At 30.1% G+C, this 22,629-nt stretch overlaps 1 protein-coding gene across 5 annotated transcripts in view; it reads right to left on the bottom strand.

Annotated features, from left to right (window-relative positions):
• Positions 1–22,629, bottom strand: part of cora (erythrocyte membrane protein band 4.1 like coracle) — a 208,161-nt gene that overhangs the window by 85,757 nt on the left and 99,775 nt on the right. For all 5 annotated transcript variants that reach the window (XM_075365229.1, XM_075365232.1, XM_075365231.1 and 2 more), the window contains exon 3: positions 2,875–3,022. In XM_075365229.1, coding sequence (XP_075221344.1) covers positions 2,875–3,022 — 148 coding nt within the window. The remainder of the gene's footprint in view (positions 1–2,874; positions 3,023–22,629) is intronic.

Here is a 22,629-nt window from a genome sequence, read left to right on the forward strand (position 1 = left end):
ATAGTTTCTTTAATATACGAAAAATAATTGCCTGAACTTTACAGAATAGACTGATAACAGATTATTACTTGATAGATTATGAGTATTTTATTTAAAATATTATTTTTTTTTTTAAAAGGGGACGTTAATAATGAATAATTTAATAAACAATAAAAAATAAAATAATAATATTACAAAGACATTATTGCACAGAAATGATTCAATGAAGTAAATAAAATTTAACCATTATTCATACTGAAAATATCTGTCTCGGTCTCAACTAAATCAAAGTAAGTTACAGATTATGTAAATCAAATGTGAAAAAATTAAATCTTGATAATCAGTAAAATGTCCAATTTTTTTTATGAACAATGCACAAAAAAACTAAAGAAATTACAATTTTTTTGTTTCAAAGAAAAAATAAACAGGTATAATAAAGGTTGTGTAGAACCTTTTCTAGAATAACTGAAAACTTATAAAAAAAATGATTGCAGTACACCTTTTAAATAGGAAAGGGTGTTCACTTTTGTCTGAGTAAACATTTCTTCATGTTAAGCTTCTTCAGAGCTCCTGCTGAAAGTAATGGTTTTTGCAGCATAGTTGGGCGTGCTTCTGGTATCTGAATAGTTTTGAAAGATGTTTGGTCTTTGCGTATTTGAAGTGTGTAATTAAATTTAAATTGTGTTTCTTCATTTCATAATGTTGTTTTTATGTTGTGCATTTTTATATTCCACGAACCTCAAATGTACAACAACTCTGTATATAAGATTTTCATATTAATGTTTGTGAAGGGAATTTTTTCATTGGGAGTGGTTTGTAAAAGTAGATTCAGAAATGGAAATCCATGTTTTATTTATTCTCTGTATAGCTCTGAAAATCTATATCTCATTTTTCCATGTAGACCTAACTTATTATAGCTTGATCTGTAGAGGTCTGATTATTCAAGTAAACCAATGTTGTTAATTATATATGTGAAATTTGTCTAGCAATTAGAAATGTCTTATTTTGTTTTATTGTAATTTAGTAATTTAACAGTAGCCTGCTTTTCTGAATTCAAGAATTAGACTTGCTGCTTCCAACATTATTTTCCGAAAAAGCTAAATGGACATTGAAGGCTAACTCAGGCAAAAGTAAAGCTTTTACATTTTCCTTTTCACAAAGTGCACCATGTGTACATTTTTAGAAAATTTCCAATTTTTAAAACTCAGTATGTCATAGATAACAAAATTTCAATAGCAAGTTTCACTGTGGCGCAAAAAAATAATATGTTTACAGAATTATTAATTGTAACTATTTGTCTTAATAATGAAATTACCATAATATAGTAGTAAATTATTTAATTATAGAAAAATTTTCTTGAACAATTTATTCCAAAAAAGAATTTTCTCTTATTATAAATAAATAATGTTTGTTTTTCACATAATTAAAGAACATTAAATGTTATGGGCAATAACATACTACCTCAAATATTTTATAGCTATTCTTACAAATTTTCTTTAATGCAAATAAATTATACTAGTTCATAAAAATATAAGCACTTAAGTAAAAAAAAAAATTAAAAGTTATTCATTTCACATAATAAAAATACAGTAAGCAGTACATTCCCTGCTGTCCTTTCCATATGTATGAAAAGCTTTCTGCTTGATGACTTTTTTAACAACAATCAAAAATGCATTTGACTGAGCGCTTCTCGATGAATTTATTTAAATATGATTCCACTTGGTTTCTTTCATGTTTTATAACAGAAGATGAAACATTAATTCACCTTATACACAAAGACCCAACAGCAATCCAAGCAGTGGATGAGAGCAAGTGAAAGGGTGCCAAACAAAATGAAAATGGAAATCTGCAGGAAAAGTCATGGCTATGGTTTTTGGGATTCTTGTGGTGTGGTGCTCATAGGGTAAAAAAAAGTAGGACAATCAATGGGTAGTATTACGTTTCATTACTGGACTGAATGAAGGATTCTATTCAGGCTAAATTTTCACACCTAACCAAAAAAAGTGCTCCTTTACTATAAGTCTGCCCACAAGACTTGGATTGTTGCTGTAAAACTCCATGTCTTAACCTTTGAAGTGCTTCAACATGCACTGTAGTTGACTCCCAGTGAATACTTCCTCCTCTCAAACCTGAAGAGACAGCATGCTGGATGAAGATTCACTTCAAATGATAGATCAAAGCTGAGAAACTGCTAATTTTGCAGAGTTGGACAAATTGTATTGTACTGAAAGTAAAGTTTGAAAGTTGCTGGGTAAATTATTGAATTCCAAGGTGACTACATTAAAAAAAAATTATGAAAAATCTTGCGTTTTCTCTGTCAGGCTGAGAATGAACAGTACTAGTAGAATAATACAGAATCCAATTATTCCTCCATTAAAATACTATTACTAATTTTACCTAAAATATGTACTAAAAGAGGAACCTTCTTGCAGTTGTCAGCAAAAATATTTTTTATACAATACAAAGGACTCAATTAATAACCACTCAATTTTCAACTACTCTCCAGAAGCCAATTAGTTAAGGGGGAGGAGTCTACTGTAAATATTTTTATGAAGAATAAAACATAATAATTTAACATTAAGTTTTATTATTCTGAACATCTTTACACTGATGAAGTGTGGATATTACTTTCTGTGACAAATTAATGAAGCATACGATGAAAGGATGAATTTATTTAGAAAGTATTATTCTAATTTATTAATATTTAAGTAACATTAAATGAATAGCGCCAGCTCTATAAGAAAAAAAAAATAGCTACTTAATAATGAAAACATAAGCATACTATTTTTTGCATGTTTAAAATTATCAAGATAATCAGACAATTTCCAAATTCATGAAAAAAAAGTGTAATATAATAGTTATTATTGTTATTAAGTATAAATTATTTATACTTACTTTTAATGAATTTTGATATCCGTTTGTCTAATTCAAGCCAATTTCTAGGATCATGTTCATTACTATATGTCAAACTAAAATAATCCTTTTCTAAAAGATTGAGATGTTCACACACTTTTTCAAATAACTCTTCACCTTTGGCTTTCCTCTGTAAAAAGAAAAATAAAATATACAGTTGATCAAAATCATACCTAGATACATTACTATACAAAAATAGAAAAGAAAAAATACATCTCTGTTTTCACTCACACTCTCGTGCACTTTGTGTAAAGATGAAGACACAATGAATTGTACACATATTAAGTAAAATGTTTTAGTTTTAAAATGCAGTAACATGATAAAGAGTAAATTACATAAACAATATTTAAACCTAGTATGAATGTGATTAACATAATTTCATCTGTTAATAAGAGAATGTGAAATAATGAAAATCAATCCCTACAAGGTGACTGTTATATCTTCAGTGACTAAATCAGACTGAAAAATAATTACTTAAATAAAAAAGATAACTTAATAAACATCTTCATCTACCTACAATATGAATCATTTTAAGAACTGCTTAATGGTTTTTTTTATTATCCAATAATACATTCTACTCAAAATGAATTCCTCATACAATAAATTTAAAATGAATGTGAAGAGCTAAAAAGCCATCTCATTCGCTAATTAACTGAGGCTAGCTTTTCGATACCCTTGGAGATTGCATAGAATACCTGTATAATCCCGTAGACTAAATATCACTACCTTAACAAGTTAAGTGATTGTTTCACCACTACCAGCTTAGCACAGCAAACACAGCCTATGTGACGCTGTAAAGTTCTCACAAACTACATGATAGGAGTTTGTGGTAAGAAGAAAAAGAACTAAAAGATACAGAAATGAGAAAGTTCATGAACCTAGAAGGGCTGTCGGAGTAGTTAAATAGCTGTTACAGTGAATATGTTACAGGTAGAACATCTACTGTGATCTTTTTAGGGAGAAGTATTACTTTAATTCTCTCTATGCTACTACAAAGTCTCCAAGAGTTTTACTTAAGAAAAGGCGATACTAAAGTCTGGAACACGATCTGGTAAAGAAATAAACATTAAATAGGTTCCCACAGCTGATCCTAGCTGTAAGTGATGTTACATTCAAATACGGTACAGACTTAATAGAATATAATTGTAAACCCTTTAAATGATGCCATAAACCTTTTAGTGTCTGGCAAATCATAACAGAATGTTTGTAGTTACACAAAATAGCAAAAGGAGTAGCAAGTTAGGTTTTCAGCACTTTAAAATAAAGAAATCTATATTACCCTGGCAAGTCTAAAGTAATTGTAATAAAGAGTGAGAACTGGTTAACTCAGCTAGTTGTCTAAGTGTAGAGTTAACAATTCTATCACAAAACCTTATAAAAAAACTGTAACAGCAGAAGAAAAACTAAGAAAAATAAAATATATATATATATATATATATATATATATATATATATATATATATATATATATACACACACAGAGGGGTCCAAAAAATGGCATTCCTGTTTGTAATTAAATAATATCTAAACAAAAAGACTTAAAATCACTAATCTAATGTGTAGTGTAGTGTTAAGGTATTAAATTTGTCGTGATAGGCAGAGCTGGCAATTTTATTCCACGCATGCACAGGTGGTTAGTGGTGGAACGAGCCAGTCATATTAGCCAGTGCAGCAGAAGACAGTCAAGTAGCAAAAATGGGTGAGGTTCAATTACTGTTTGTTGAATGCAAGGCTGTGCTGAAGTAGTAACAGAAGTACGAGAACATTCACAAGGCACAATGGCAGTAGCAGAGATAGTTTTGAACAAGGAAAGATCTGGCCAACCATAACAACACGTCCAGTGATGTGTAAGATGCATTCTTAAGAGTGCAAAATGGAAAGTGTACATTCCAAGGCTGCTGCACGCGATGAATGAGAACGACCCAGATCAAAAGATGGAGTACTGCGAATGGTTTCAGCACATGGTTGGTGAGGATGAGGAATTTGCAGGGAAGTTTCTGTAGACTGACGAGGTGCAATTCAAATGTAACAGTACTGTGAACCGCCACATTTGCATCTACTGGGCTCCTGAAAATCCTCACACTCACGTGGACAAGGCAGTGAATATTCCACTGGTTGGGAGGGGGGGGCTTTGCTGTGGTCTATCAGTGAGTGGTTTGATTGGTCCCTTCTTCTTCGAGGATACCACAACTGGTGAAGCGTATCTTGATATGCTTCAGACAAGGATTTTGCCTGCCATCCAAAACCTGTACGGTGAAGAACATTTTTAATTGCAACAAGACAAAGCTCCACCTCACTACCATCGTGATGTCAGCTTGTACCATGATAAAGCTCTTCTCGATGGTGGGTGGGTCGAAGAGATGCTGTTGAGTACCCACCTCGATCTCCTGATTTGACACCTCTGGGGAACCGTCAAGAATGACGTATATTGACAAAAACCAGCAACAATAGACGAGCTACATGAAAAAATCAAGTCATGTGCTGCCATTAAGCCACTTAATGGTACACTAACAACTGTAGTTTGATGTGCAGTTTGACGCCATGAGCATCAATGGTCATTTTGAACACATACCATAACCATCTCTCAGTGCCAAAAATTGTCACATCAAGTCAAATTTGTCACGAGATATGCACTAGAAAACAGTGAGTACATTTTTGGACCCCTCTACATATTATAAATAATAATATAATGTCTGAATTCAAACAATTAGGTGATTTTACTTTTTTATGAACTGTGTCTGATGATATAAATATTATTATTATGTAATAATTATTTGATATAATGATTTTAATGTTCGATAAAATAATATATACATATAAAAATCATCTATATAAAAATATATATATATATATGAATGATATTAAGATATGATAATGATTTTTGAACATGGCACATCGAAAATTATAAAAAGAGTAGTTTTAGAACTTTTGAAAACATAGCTAAAAGGATGGTATGGCATGAGAAGCATCAAAGTTATTAATAAAAGAATAGAACTGACATAGTGTTAGACTCAGGGACTTTCCTTAAGACAAGATCATATAATGATTATTATTATTATTATTATTACTATTAATTAATAGCTGGTTTATAAAATTATACTTCTACAAAAACTTTTATAAATTAAAAAGCCTACTTTAAAAATTACTTAATAAAAATAAAATGGAAAACCACTGCAATAAAACACCACGCCTAAGCTTAACATCTGTGACCTAAATTACTTTCATAACTGATAATTTTTATCAGAATCTCTAAAATATATATTGTACAACAAGCTGCATGAGGGTGTAGTTTTTTAAAACAAAAAAAAAATGTTAATTAAATTTTCATTTTAAATATATCCCAGTAAATAAGCTGAAATATCTTTTTATTTATTATTATTATAAGAAATCTCTCGCTTACTTAAGAAAGAATACAGAAAACAGCGAGGCAAAATTGACCTAAAACTAAATATATTTATTTGTTTTTATACATAAAATACATGTAAATTCTATATTATTAAGTTAAATTAAATACTTGAAAAGGTTTAACAGTTAATATATTACAATATCCACACGTTTACAAACTACAGTAAACAATTTCTTACTTCAAAAAACAATTTTTAGTAGACATTTAAATAAGCTAACATTTTAAAAAGGAATTTAGGCATTCACATATCTTAAGTGGGTGACAATAAATCAACTCAAAAACAGAAATGGAATGATCATATTCAATAGCATTAACACCAAACCAAATATATTTAGATAACAAATGTTTCTTTTAAATGGTAACAAATTTTGTTAATATGGTAAAATTTATGATACTAGAATTATGTAAATAAATAGAGAAAATTGCATAAAATTACAGCACATTGTAATTTAGTCTCTTCAGAAGCTGATTTTTTTCATGTTTAATTTTCAGTCAAACATCAAGGCAACAGCAGGTTTTCTGATTCTAGATGAAAATAAGTTTGAAAAAAATTCTTTTAGAATAGTTTTCATCATGTTGAGGAATTTATTTATTTTCAAAACGTATGTGGTAATTTCATTGGGTAAAATTTCTTGGGTTTAGATCAAGGTCATAACCAATTATAGTTACTTAGCAACTTAGTAACAGTAACAAGTTTCTACTCATGTGCTTTGTAAACAGTGTAGAGCATCAGAGAGAAGTGAGACTAAGAAATCAAGAAAAAATCAAAGGCTTAATTTTAATGGCCTATAAATCTTTTTATTAAGAGCAGCACACTGGCCACCTACAGCTAGGTTCTGATTGGCTTAACAAAATATAGACTTCAGAAATAATGTACGTTCACAATCTTATATATTATTATTTTATTACCTTTTATGACCGTATAAGATCACTTTAATTAGTCCATTATCAAAGTCTCTTTGATGGGACTGTTTGAGGCCTTGCGATCCTCTCAGTACTTTTTCATACATTCTGATCTTTGTGCCCTATCTAACTTCATTTCTTTGAAAATGTTCGTGTTGTGAATATTTTCTTCAGTGAAATGAGTGTTTTTGTTATTGATTTTCTTGTTTAATTTTATTTTATCTGCGAAAATTTTATTTTCTTTTATTTTTATCTGTCTTCCGGTGTAAGACCAAATTCCTTCAAATCCTCTCTTATTTCTCTGATCATCTGCATCCTGTCTTGGTGTTTTTCGAGTCGAGATTGTACTGTACTAGCTGTTTCAGAAGTCTTGAATCAAGTCTTGAAACATGTCATCCTCATGACATGTCCAAAGAATCCTAGTCTCCTCTTACGAATGGTATCAGTGATGATTTCTAACTGTTTGTACACGAACTTTGCTGGGCACAATCAACCACTGCCCGTCTTTCTGGTACTTTTTACTGATGCAGGTTCTTCAAATTCTTCTTTCGATTTTAATCTGCCTGTCTTTGACTGTTCGTTTAGGTGGAAGTGTTTCTGTTGAATAAGTGGCTTCTGGTTTTACAATTGTGTAATAGTGTCTTATTTTTTGAGTTTATTGCCAAGCATTTTTTATTGTAAGCGTACCACGTAAATTTTTGAGCTTTAGCTAGTTTGTTTCTTTTTATTTGGATCAAGATTTTTTTGTTTAGGTTGTTTGTTGTTATTTCTCAGAGGTATTTAAATTGGGTTACGATTTTGATTTTATTACCGTTTATGTTTATTTCTTTTAATAGTGTTGGTTTTTGGGGAATAATTTCTGTATTTAGAATGATATTTTGAGGCTAATTTTATTTGCAATGTTTTGAAGTTCTAATAACTGCAATTTAGCTTCATCTATATCATTTACAAGTAGTGCCAAGTCATCGGCAAAACCAAGACAGTTTGTCTTGACACTGGAAAACAGCAAAACGTTGTGTTATTTTTTTGTGTTTATTTTTGTTTTATATAATAATATTGTAAAATGGCTGCATTACATGAAGATTTATAAAATAAAATACTTAATAGAAATACTTAACTGAGAAATTTTCATTTAGGATATATACATATATATTTTTTTTTGTTGAAAATATACAATTTAATAACTATATATATAATTTTTTTGAAAATCAAATAATTCAACATATCAACCACTGTGCTAAATTAAATCCAATATTAAATCAAACTTTAACCACCACCAAAACACAGTATGCAGATAAGTTAAACTTACCAAATCAATACCAAGAATAATTTTTTTATATTTTAAGTTTTTTACAATAACAATTGATTTTAATGTAATTATAAAATTAAATAACAACTGAAGACATGACATCCCATGAAAATTGATTCTTGGTATTGATTTGGTACGTTTAACTTTTCTGTTTATTGTGTTTTAGTGATTTAGTTATATACAGGATGATTCAAAGAAACGGGAAATTAAAAAAATTAAATAACGTTAATGAAAAATTTTTTTATAAAATGAATTTTATTTCACGTAATTGTACAAACGTTGCCATTTTAGGATACATACATTTTAGTTTATTTTTTAAAGATAACATCTTGCAGATGACCTCCTCTTCTACATAAACACTCACGAAGTCTCTTCGTTAAATTGTTCATGGTTTGACATAACATCACAACTGGAATTTCTGCAATTGCTTCTCGAATCTTTGCCTTCAGTTCTTCCGTTGTAGCAGGTCTACTGTGGAACACTTTGCTTTTAAGGTGACCCCACAAAAAGTAATCGTAAGCTGAGAGATCAGGTGATCTGCGAGGCCATCTAATGTCACCATTTCGTGAAATGACACATTGTCCAAACAAACGGCGTACAGCTGCCATCGATATTCATGAAGTATGTGACATTGCTGCGTCTTGTTGAAACTAGGCTGTGTTAAGAATCGGTGGAAATCTCTTTTGTTGTTACACAACAAAGGCTTCAAGCATGGCTACGTAACGAGCCGACATCACTGTAATCGCAAGATCGTTGTCATCCTCAAAAAAATAAGGGCCTATAACACCGTAAGATGACATAGCACACCACACGGTCACTTTCTGGTTGTGCAACGGACGCTGGTGTAGCTGCGTAGGATTTTCTTGTGCCCAGTATCTGAAATTTTGCTTGTTAACAAATCCACTGAGGTGGAAATGCGCTTCGTCTGACATCCGCAGTTTGTGAACAAACTCTTCGTTATCGTTTATCTTCTGAAACATTACATTACATTACAGAATTGTGTTCGCACAACTGCATCGTTCGGTTTCAGTTCCTGGACGATCTGCAACTTGTATGGATGGTATTGCAAGTCCTTCACTAACATTCTTCGAACACTTGAACTATGCAATTGTAAAGATGCTGAGAGACGACGGATTGACCGGTGTGGACTCCGTGTGACAGCATCTTGTAAAGGTTGAACATTCTGTGGTGTACGAACGGTTCGCTCACGGCCTGAAGGTTTCTTTTTCATTGCCGAACCGGTTTCCTCAAAATTAGATATCCATGTTTTAATTGCATGTGCTGATGGAACACGGTCGTGCCGTCCCAGATTAAAATGACGGCGAAATTCTCTACGCGCTCCCTCCACACTGTCATTGTTTTTGTAAAACGCTTTGATAGCAAATGCACGTTGCGCACCGCTCCAAGGATCCATGACAACTAAATGGCAGGTTAGGTTAGAGAGGCTGGGGCCACTTATCAAGTGGTACCTATCGCTCACTGCTACCAACACAACTTTCAAAATTTCCCATTTCTTTGAATCACCTGTATATATATATATATATATATATATATAAAATGAAACTTAAACCATATCTCTCTCTCTTTGTGTGCACGCGCACACACACAATTCCAAATGTTTTCTTGTAATACAAAATTAAAAGTGACATGAAAGTAAAGATATGGTGAGTAGTAAAACTTTTTCAAAATGAAAAATCAACATTGGAATTCATCAAATAGAGGCTTGCAAGTAAAAATTCTGAATTTTCATAAATATGTCAAAACTAATTCTCAATCATATGAGTACCACTTTTACATCTAGATCTGAAGGAAACTTAAAATTATTATTTAGCAATGTTACAAAATCTCGTCATCAGAAATCATTCAGTTTTCTACATCTTGTTTTATAAAAAGTACTTTTTTCTTTTACTGTTTTAATACACACAACAATAACATTATAATTATCAAGGCTCCTCTCTCTCTTTTTCTGTTTAGCCTCAGAAACCACTGTAAGGTATTACTGCGGAGGATGAATGAGGATATGTAATTAATGTATATGAATTGTAGTCTTTCTCAGGTCGACCATTCCTGAGAAGTGTGTGGTTAATTGAAACCCAACCACCAAAGAACAACGGTATCCATGATCTAGTATTCAAATCTGTATAAAGTAACCACCTTTACCAGGATTTGAACCTTAGAACTCTCGACTTTGAAATCAATGATTTGCGTGATGAGTTAATCACTAGACCAGCCCGTTGGGCTGTTGTAGTTTTAAATATATTTGTCATGGAACGAAACGCAAAAGTGGCGGGAGTTTCACAAATTTCTCCCTTCAAATCGCACAGCCTGGACAGTGTCCCTTGCTGCTGTATGATTCTGTTAATCGGGCGTGTTTAAGGGTTTATTTTAATGTCAGGTATGAGTTTAAGTTTTCTTTTAGTTTTATGGACGGATTTTTGTATAGCGTTCCATATCCGTTCGAATCCATCATTCTCAAACCCATTTCTGGGTCCGACCGCGGGAGACTAGGCTTTTTTAACCCGTGCTCCCAATGTAATTCTCCTTCAGACCGTCCACTGAAGTCCTTTTGGTGCTAACGTTTCATAGGCTAGCAGGAATAAGCCACAACGGGGCACTAACTGTTTGGAGGGAGCAATGCGCCCCCTTCTCAAGAGGGAGTTGCAATTGCTGATTTAATTTAATATTTGTCATAGTTGAAATACAAATAACCCAAAAATAGTAAAAATATCAAAAGATTTTTAGAAAAAAATTGGTAAGAATTTTATACAGGTTAACGTACATTCTAATTATTTTTTTAGGAAAATTACATTATGAAAAGAAAATTAAAAAGGATTGTTGTTGATTAAAGTGGGAGTAAAACTCCCACTGAAAAATTCTTGAAATACTATCTAACATAAGTCTGAATCAGAGTTAAGTTCAAACAAATTTGTGAGTTTCAATCAAATATGCAATCAAGATTATACGTACAAAAGAATATTTTAATAATAAGACATGTTTATGGAGTAACTGAACAGATATCACCAACAGAGATTCATCTTTCATCTTTCATTTCAATTATAACTAACATTCAAGGTTATTAATTAAAAATATATGGCTAATTTATACTGACTGTTTACACAATTTTAATGTTCAATAGATATTAGATCTGAATGTTTGAACGAGGCAAATTTAGAGTATGGGAGTTGGTAAGTGTGGAGAAAATCATTAGCCTAGATCTAATAATTAATGGCTTAAAAATCATTTTTGGAGCATGGTGATGTGTTTAAACAGTTAGTAAAGCACTGTGATAAGATGTTTTTATGTAATACTGATTATAATCGTCAGTAGAGTAAAAACTATGTTTAAATTATATTTTTTTTTAATAATTATACACCACTAACCAAAATAATAAATGAAATAATGATTTTAAGTGAACAAAACTCATCACTAAAAACAGCCATCAATAAAAAAAAACAGCCTGAAATCCTTACATCATTATTGATCTTGACCTCTGTTACATTTACTTTGCTTAACATATAAAAAAAAATTATAATTATAAATCATCTTTGCTTGTTACTGATAAAATAGAATTTATGCAGTTTAAATAGTGCTTTATTTACATAAATTAGTAGCAGATTTAATTTTCTCTAATATTTATTCATGAAATAACTGCAGGGTAATTCTAAATTTTTCTACCTACTTTTAATCTACTTTTTTTGTAGATAACTGATCAATTTTATGTCATGTAACTTGGATTTATTTAGTTTTTTATAGGACAATAAAAAAAATTACTGATGAATCATAAAAACTGTACACTCTAGACCATATTTTCTGAATTAATCACTAGGTGTTTGGAAAGAATCATTAATTTTTCTATAAAATTAGCCAAGTTAGAAAATTTTAAACCAGTGGTTGTGTCTTTACATAAAAATTTAAGGTAAATCTTTTGATAGCTTCTGCCAAAGCATTATAATGCATTAATTGTTTACATATATTTTTTTTGGGCATACAATAAAGTGTGGTTATCAGTGCTCATTCACAAAATTACTACAGTAAATGATTAAAAATTAACAATTAAAATTTATCTTAAAAATTAATCCAAACACAGATGTTATTTAATAAAAAGTAATTTTATTTAGGAAAAAAGATCATACCTATATAATTTTTGACTATCTATTATGTCCTTCTTTATTCTTAATCACTTCATACACAATTTGGCATCAATTCAATAAGAGTAATGCACATTTCTTTGATTTCTTCATCATGAAACCAAACTGATATTATTGCTTTAATGAGGTCAATTTTTATAGTAAAATTCATTTTTGAGAGTTGTTTTTTTACTATTGCCCAAAGATTTTCAATTGGTTTAGTCTGGGGAGTTGTCTGGCCAAATGAGCACCTTAATGTTTCATTCTTCAAAAAAATTTTCCACTTTTTTGGTAGCATGGCACGGCATCAAATCATGTAGTAACATTTCCTTGCCTTGTGGGAATTTACTTAGAAGTTGCCACAACCTTTCCTTCAGAATCTTGATATTTCTATCACTTTTCAACACACATCTCTATTAGAACTAACGACAAGGGTCTTCAAGTGTGAAACAACCCCAAAACAAACATGAGCTGATGATATATTTTCATATGATGCATTTCTAATATATGGAACACTTTGCTCCTGAACATAGAATGTGACTCATCAGAAAACATAAGGTTTTTCCAGTTAGTATATGATTTGGCCCAAAAAAAGCTTTTTTTTGCACATTGCTGCATTTAAAACTGCTTTTTAGCTGGCTGATAAGCTTTTCATACACTTGCAAGATGTCTGCATCTAACAGTTATCACATGTAAATCTGTTCCACTGGCTGCTAATTCTCAAGTTAAGTTCACAGCAAATAATTTTGGATTACATTTACTTTTATTCACTAATAACCGATCCTGTGCTGGAGTAGTTTTTCTTTTACGGCCATACTTGTCTTTAATTATTTTAAAATAGCATTCACTGCCACTAGTCCAAAACCACACTAGAAATCTATCTGTCATACTGGTATATGCAGGAAAATAAACAATTTTCAAACACTTTTTTGAAGTTATGTCCATTGTTATATACTCAAGACACACAGAAAAAAAATATAAAACAAGATTTTGTAATAAAAAATGAAATAAACTTTCAAAAACACTATTTTAACAAATAATTAACAAACAACCAAAGAACAATAATAACTCATTACACAAACTTAAAAGAATGGGCGTGGTCAAAGAATATAGCCAAAACATAGAAATAAACAAAAACTTCCCTGTGTTAAGATTAAATTTCATGCTATTGTAAATAGAGATTATTTGCAGAAAAAATAACTGACATTATTAGTTTATTTTCTTCAGAAACAACAGACTGCCTAAGTACAACTTTGGAATGGTAGATGAATTTTGCGGCATATGAAGAAAGCCAAGATCAACCAGGAATTGTACTCAGAAACTTACACATGAAAGATAAACACTATCACTCTGCCACAAAGATCACCAGGATGTTTACTTTATGAGGTTTTTATCACACAACAAAAACTTAACACAAATTTTCATTTATGAAAATCTAATATTATTATAAAAGAATTAATAATACTTTTAGATAGCAATGATTCTTTGTTATTAGCTACTAATAGATGCAAAAAACTACAATCACATTGTTAAACTTCAGTGATCTATAAAAAAAAGTTCATAAAATGCCACTATAGCCACCAGTATTTCAGTCTTACTTCACACTCTTCAATTTACAGAGTCTGAAGAACTTTCAAGAGTTGAGATAGCTTCAGGTTTTAAAGGGACAATTAATTATTACAAAATATTATAAAAGTTTCACTTAAGATAAGATGTACAATTTGAGGTCTTTTATTATGAAAAATGGAAAGAATTCTAATTTTTCACTAAGATCTTTGATGCCTTTACCCAGTCTAAATATAATCTAATGGGGCAATATTATTATTATTATTATTTTTATCATTATTAGTGAGAAATGGTTAACAGTGAATCAAAGTATGATTATTATGAGTGATTCATGTCTATTAATATTCTCATTTATTATCACTTTCAGCAAATCCTGAGAAACAGAATTTATCTAATGACAAATATTCTATTATGTTTACAATGTATATTAAATCACACTTAACTGTGTACTGCTAACTGGGTAGAAATAATATTATAATTCACATCATGACACAATGAAACAATAATAATTTAAGAAAAAAGACTCGCTTTTTAAAATATAAGAAATAATACTTCAAGATATTCACCCATGTATTATGCAACTACTTCATTAGTAATATTAAATAGACAGTATTGTTGTTAATGGCACCTGCATTAGATTGGTCCCTTATACTTTTGACAAAAATCCCACGCTAATAACAGTTTCTCCTATCAAATTCAAGCTGAATGCCATCTACAATACCACTAACGATGAAGCTACATAATAACTGTTTACAGAATCACATTTCCACTAACTAAGAAAACAAGTTATTTTAATTTATGTTTTGCATATCATTTTGTGCCGTTTCTTTACTTTAGGGATACTTCTACATTTGATTTCTATAAGTATGATGAAATGAAAAAAAAAATCATCACATTAGTATGTTTAATGTTCGTGATTTTACCTTAGGTATTCCATTAATAAGTATTCCAAACCATCAAAATTAAAATAAAAAAGAAATTCTTTTTAGTATCAGTATTATTATTTCTCAATTTACAAAAATTTGATAACATGCTTAATTAATGAATCATTCTTTGAAATGAAATCAACACTTTCTTGGTATCGCATTTCAAGTATCCAAGATATAGGTCAAATACTAGTACTCCAGTTTTTTAGGATACATGCACTCATGGATGCATCCATGGAAAAGATCTGTTTATAATATGAGGTAGAAGGATAAACAGTAATTTTTTTTTTTATTAATATTGTAAACAAGAGAACTTCTACTCACATTATACTATTGTTTTACACAGGTGCATTTAATTTTTATTACGTTCAAACAAATTGTTTTAATATTTTTATAACTATAAAAAATTAATATAACTGAATGTTGAAAGAATTTTTCCATCACTTATAACATGATGAATATTTTCCTTCCAACATGATGAAAGGTTTTAATTTAGTGACCGATCGGACCTTGAAAAAAGAATAACCCTCGTAATATTATATTATTCTATACATAGTTTTATGGTTCATTACTATTATTTAAATCACATAAATTTTTGCCAGGTTAACCACCTAAATCCATTCAAAATTAATATCATAATTTGAGTTTTTTTTACTCTGTCCAAAAAATCTAAATAATTATTATCACTAAATTCTTATAATATAGATTAAATGCCACTTGCTTTTTTTTTTATAAAGATTCATTAAAATTTATTTTTTCATAAATAGTTACTAAAAAAAGTAACAAAAAATTATTTGATTAATGTTATGGGTAATGCTTGAATACAACGCCAAGATTACAGCAAAAACTTATGTTACTGAAAACAGACTGATAATGATGGTCCAGAGATTGAAGATAAAAAAAAAGTTTCACAATCCATATGGGTTATTCCAATACAGTGCTGGTAGAAGGATAAGTTCTAATTATAATGTTGTATAAAATACCAAGCATGGTAATAATATTTCTTAATAAATAAGATTACTTTCAACAAAACTACTGACCCTCATCAAAAGATTTTCTGTTACATTACATTACAATAAAACTGTTACATAAATATTACTTATTTTAAAACAAAAATTTCAAGGCATTATTATATTTCCAAAAATTTTTTCAATAATAGATCAAAAAATTATTATTATTTATATTTTGGTACAGTTTTAGTTTTTATTCTAAAAACCTTTTCCTATAAAACATTTCCAAAAATTTCCATCAACAAATATTTTACTTTTAAGTTTGAATAAGATCAAGGATTGTACATAATTTCTTGCAAAAACAGTCTCTAACGGAAGTAAAAATCAAGCCATCAAATAAACATTTCTAAAAAATTAGTTTTTTCACAAAAAAAACCAAGAAAGTTAACATATGTAATAAAAATAAACTGGCAAATATTACATAACTGTCCCAGCTTCGCCGATCAAGACATGATTACCAAAATAAGATTTAAGCATCAAAATTCCTAAATTCTGATTAATTTTTTTTTATTTTATAGGCTTCCTTAATCCGTGGGAAAATTTGGGAAAAATTTATGAACAAAGAATTGATTCCTAACAAAAAAATTAATTTAAAAGTGGATTGTTTAAAAAGACTGGAAAAATTAAGTATGACAACAATGAAAAGAAATGCTTCTCATTTTGGGCCTGGAATATATATAATACAGGTCTTACAGCTACTTTAATTTTAACAGTCCTTTAAGAGATGAAAAAAAATTATTTAAGAATAAAAAGAGTTTATTTAATATTAAAAGAGTTAAGAAGAGGAAAAAATTTGTATATATTTTAGAGCTGATGAATAAATCTTAAGAAAAAATTTCAAATATAGGTTACACTTAAGATATTAGATTAAGTAAAAATGTTTGAATAATATTTAAACTGAAGGGAGTTAGGACAAAAGAACAAAAAATATGCATTTCAATTTTAAGAGGTGTGGGTTGATTTTTTGAAAGATTTTTAAAAATGATATTTTTTGCTATATCCCCCATCCCCTTAACAAATTTTGAAAAAAATATTTGATGAATCCCCCCAAACATAGAAATACTATAGCCAAATCTTAGGCAAATTTGTTCGATCAATCCTGAGATATAAGGTCAAAAGCAGTGAGACACATATACACACATACGAGTACATATGTTTTTGCTCTAAATGAACTAGTTCAACCCTAAAAACATAGTAATTTGTACAAACCTGATACCCAATTTTTGACATTACCACGATTATTTCCCCTTTAATATAGCAATTCTAACTACAGTAGGCAAGAAAGTAAAATATAAAAAAAATGTCCACAGTATCCCGATTTGTTATTTTTTTTAAAAAAAAAGATAATGAAAATTGAAATATATAATTTCAGCCACTACTATAATTGGTACCACACAGAGCAGCTACTAAAAACTGTAAAGTATCGAGGTAAAAGCAACATGTTATTACATCCAAACAATGCACAACACAGAAAACAAGTGAAATTTACCTTACCAAATAAAAAAAAAAATCTAGTCTCAGTAGAGTTTTACTTCCTAACAAAATTACAAATATATCCTCAACTAGTACTGACCAAGTGATTACTAACTTTGACCTAACCATACCTACATACCGCTCAGATATATATCCTAAACCCATATTATATCATGAAGGTATTATATTTTCTTTTAATGCCAAATTTTTTATAACAGTTAACTCTTTAAGTTATAAATTTTAATAAATATCTTATTAACAAAAGTAATAATGTGTTAACTTTAGAAAGATTTGGTATTAGACTCCTTTTATGTGCAAAATAGTACAAAACGAAAATCAATTTAGCGTATTTTTTCTCAAATATTTTGAACTATCTTTCCCAGTAACTGATGTGAACTGTAAAAAATAATAAACCTTAAACATAAGTGTGATATATCCAACTCTTGAAACAAAGGGTTATGGATTTGTATTTTAATAACTTAGTAGTATCCACAACTTCTATCAAATTATAAAAAATTGTATAAAGATTACAAATACCATTAAATGTGCTGTTAAGCAGTAAAAAAATGCATTTTATAATGAATATTACAAGTGACTTTTATACTTCAGCATATCTTCTTCATTAAATATAAGCAGAGCAGTCTGGGAAAATATTAAATACCCCTGTGACAAAACAAGGAAAACTCATAAAGGCGGCATAAAACTCATTTTTAATGAATCTGTAATATATGAATCCATAAGGGTAATGAAGAGAATTCTTACTTCTCAAATGTTTACACGGCCGCTACTCAGAATTGCAAGTTTCCAAAACTTTAAAAAATTACTGAACAACCATATGTATTGTAAACTAGAGAATTTTTCAGAGGATAAGTGGTAATTCTCTTTCTTAACTGAATTTTTCTCATCTTGCCCTTTCTCAGCCATAGTGGTAAGTTTCATTTATGATGCACTTACAGATTTTTTTATATTCATTAATTATATAATTATAAATAATTTATATTATTTAAATGTTAGTATTGTTGTATTTTGCCACTTAAAATAACTGCAGTGAACTTCTATATACAGAATAATACAATAAATAAATAGTTACTCCCATCCAAGCTCTTTTTTCTTGCAGCTATGTAAAAGCATGTATAAGGAACTCGCTTACTGGAAAATCCTCAATCTGTATAATTAACAGTTTGGACCTTAACCCTCAAACAGTTATGTAATTTTGACTGCTCGACTTACATTTAAATTCATCTCGTTTACTGTAAACATCTTCATTAGGGATCCTTATGTTTTCCTTCTCTTTCTACTATTATCAATTTTTATTTTGAATTCTTTGAGGAATTGTTGTAGCTCCTCAATTTGTTTAAAATTTAAAAAAAAAATAACTTTCAAGTAACTTTCCAGCACAAAAACTCAGTTTTCAACTACAGTTATTTCACATAACTAATAGAGGAACATGAGTTCCTGTTGGAGAGGAACATGAGCTTTAACTGTTTCTAAAAGATTGTAAAATAAAGCAACAAATAGTTTACAGGTATCTGAGTGCAACAGAAAGCAGTCTGTAGAGGAAACCGCCACTTTAAGTGTGGCAAAACCAATTAACCACGATTATATACGCATATTGACACAATGTAAGTCACACTAGAAAAATACAAGTCATGCTGTACCTATGCCATACTTAGAGGTTTTACAAACTATTTTTTGAAAGATAGAAGCATGATTAGTACAAATTACATTTTGGATCAGCAGGTGGTATACAAGGAATTCGATAAATACTAGATTTAAAAGCACGTAAAACAAGAATTAAATTAACAATCAGAAATGTCTGTTAATTTCTGTGTAGATCTTGAGTAAGACTATAAACTTTATCTACCCATCAGGATGGACAGTCCTTACTTATCCACCAACCCCTTGCCTTATCCCGGATGCCTTCTTCCCCATTATTAGTTCAGTGGATACAGGTCTGATCTTATTAGGTTCTCCATTCTGAGGATTCTGGGAATCAGAGAGCCAGAAAATCATTGAAATTTGGTAGGGGCTCCTATGTACCAACTCAAAACATTTTGTATCCTGTTTCCATTTTATTTAAATCAGTTCAATTCAATAAAATACAATTTCAAGCAGAATTTTTGTTTACTATCTTAAAATAAATTACATACTTGTTTTATTCCATTTTACCAAGTCCAATTTTTTTTATTGATATTGTATAACTGAAATTTATTTATGTTCACCATTTATGAAAACATACACACAAATCACATAATAATACCACTTTATTGGCAAACATTTTATAAACTATCACAGTTTATAAGTTAAGATCACTGAATATTAAAAGGAGAAAACTTCTGGAATACCGCCAAAAACTAATAACTAAACTAAACATTCTTTTCAGTATGGTAACCAAATATTAGGTATGTAATTTCAACTGTTTTAAATTTTTTTTAAATTAATTACAAAATAAAATTTCATTTCTACATTATGAACATCAACTTTCATTACTAATACAATAAAATTAAAATAATAAAACTAATATTAGAAAAAAATAAACAACAGTAAAAAATACTTTTACAATTCTCCTTTTAATTTTAATTTAAAATTATTGTTACAAAGAGTAACAAAAAATGTACGGGTTTTTCATTTTCCAATTATATATATAAAACTCTGATGTGGATATCACATGACTTCCTTTGTACACCTATTAAATTACATACACATAGATTTCTTTTTAAAATCAAAAGTATATAAAATTTTATTTCAATAATAACTTTTAGATATTTTTTTGTCTGTTATTATTGAATAATTATTATTTGAAATGTTTTATACAATCAGAAGGTAATAATTATTAATAAATCAACAAATTTAAATTAGAAAAAAAAGGAGATGAAGTCTGATTCAAACCTATGTGCCTCCCCCTTGTAAGTCCAAATATTTCCTTAATTACAATTTCATTTGGTTATAACTTTGGAACCAATGAAAATAAGTACCACTTATGATATCTCATTGAAAAGCTCTTAATGAGGGCTTATTACTGCTGTTAAGAAAAAGTTCAAAATCCAAATTTTCTGGATTTTAGGCTTTTTTTTGGACATTTTTGGTCTAGTCAATTGCAGTCAAAAGGGGAGGTGCACAACTTGATGTTACAGCAGTCCTAAATCCAACATTTCAACATTCTACGGCTAATAATTTTTGAGTCATGTGAGATACATACGTACGTATGTATATACAAACGTCACTTTGAAACTAGTCAAAATAGATTCTGGAATGGTCAAAATGTATATTTCCATTGAAATTAAAAAAAAAAAATGTTTCATGATCACATTACTTCCTTTATTTCGTACAAGTAAGTAATTATCTGTAACATCTGTAACAAATCTGTGAGTAACAATCTGGTGAACATTTTACAAACTTTTTCTCTAATAAATATAAAATTATGATGTAAACAGACTCACAATACCAATCATACCAATTTTTTAATCTTCAGAATTTCAATAATCATTAATTTTATAATCTGTTTTATAATGGCTAAAATATTTAAGTCACATCATTAACAAAATAACATTGTAGTTTTGAAAATTGATCAAAAAAATGAGTTATTGCAAAAAATTGATGAAATAATTTTCACGCCACTAGATGAAATCCATCTCCAGTTGGATTTCAAAATTATTAGCCAGGTAATATTAAATCTATTAATAAATATAAAGTTATTAAACCCTCTCTAAATTACTGTATGTGTGAGAAAATGTGGTCCTGATTTTGAGGAAGGAAATTCTTGACCTTCACCTACCCATGGTAATGATTACACATACTGCTTACGGTATTAAGAGTAAGCGGAAAACAAAAATTGAGGCCGAGAATTTCCTGAAACAAGGAGATCCCTTCTACAAATAACAACAGCCTCTATGGTAAGCGGAAGAGCAGTAGAAGGCAGGGAATCCTCTTGCCCTTGTAATGGGGAACCATTCCTAAAAGCGGATGAAACCAACACATTATAAAAATACCCTGATGGTATTCCTGTATGAATCATGAGACCTTACTGATGGTAAGGTGGCTGGAGTGCTCAGTGATACAGAATAGCTGGACCAAAGGTGCAACCATATTGGAGTGGTATCTGTTTGAGAACCAAACTAAAGAAAGATTCCTGAAAGAGGGCAGCATCTTTTTCAGTAGTTATTAAGGGCACAGGTCAGGAATACTTAAACGACCACATCAATGTTAGTCTTCTAAATGCTGTGCAGCTGAAAGCAATGGAAAACTACAACTATATTTTTTACCAAGAAAATGTAGCTCTCTGCATGTACATGTAGCAAAGATAGAGGCACGTTCCATGGTAAAATTTTCCAAAGGTAAACTAGTCCCCCATTCAGATCACCGGGTGGGGACTACTAAGAAAGAGGTCACCAGAAAATTTAAAAACATAGCATTCTATGAGTTGGAGCGTGGAATGTTAGAAATCTAAAAAAGGTTAGTAAGTAAGAAAATTTAAAGAGATAAATGGATAAGTTAAACTCGAATACGCTTTTAGCTGAGTTAGTTTCAGTCTTCGACTGAGTGCTGTAGTTTAATAGTTGAGAGACCTGGTAGAGTTTTTAATCTCCTTGCAGTTTCTACCGCTGTGATTCCACAACAAATTTTTGACTAGCTTACTTCTCCTCATAATCTGCACTGGCATCTAAGACTACTGTGTCATGGTTAGTATCCCGGATGGCTAGAGTTCCGCTTGGGCAGTTGGATTGGCCAGAAGTAGGCATGCTTGAAATCGTGCCTCGGTTAGGGTAGTTTCAAGTTTCAATGGGGGGTCGTGCCCGAAAGTGTGATTTTTACTAACTCAGTATGGTGTTTTGTTGAATTGGAGTGCACACTTATTAATGGGGCAAATAAGTTAAATGTTGATTGCAATCAACCTAGCTGCAAATCCTAGCGGTCCTGAAAGTTGGAGCTGAAGTGGGAGACTAAAGGTTATACTCAGCTCCTGAACGGACCACACCTGAGGTCCTCTGGGATATTTATTCTCGCTGGTAGCACTCAA

Source organism: Lycorma delicatula, chromosome 1, assembly GCF_047948215.1.
Source record: "Lycorma delicatula isolate Av1 chromosome 1, ASM4794821v1, whole genome shotgun sequence".
In the NCBI taxonomy this organism is placed as follows: Eukaryota; Metazoa; Arthropoda; class Insecta; order Hemiptera; family Fulgoridae; genus Lycorma; species Lycorma delicatula.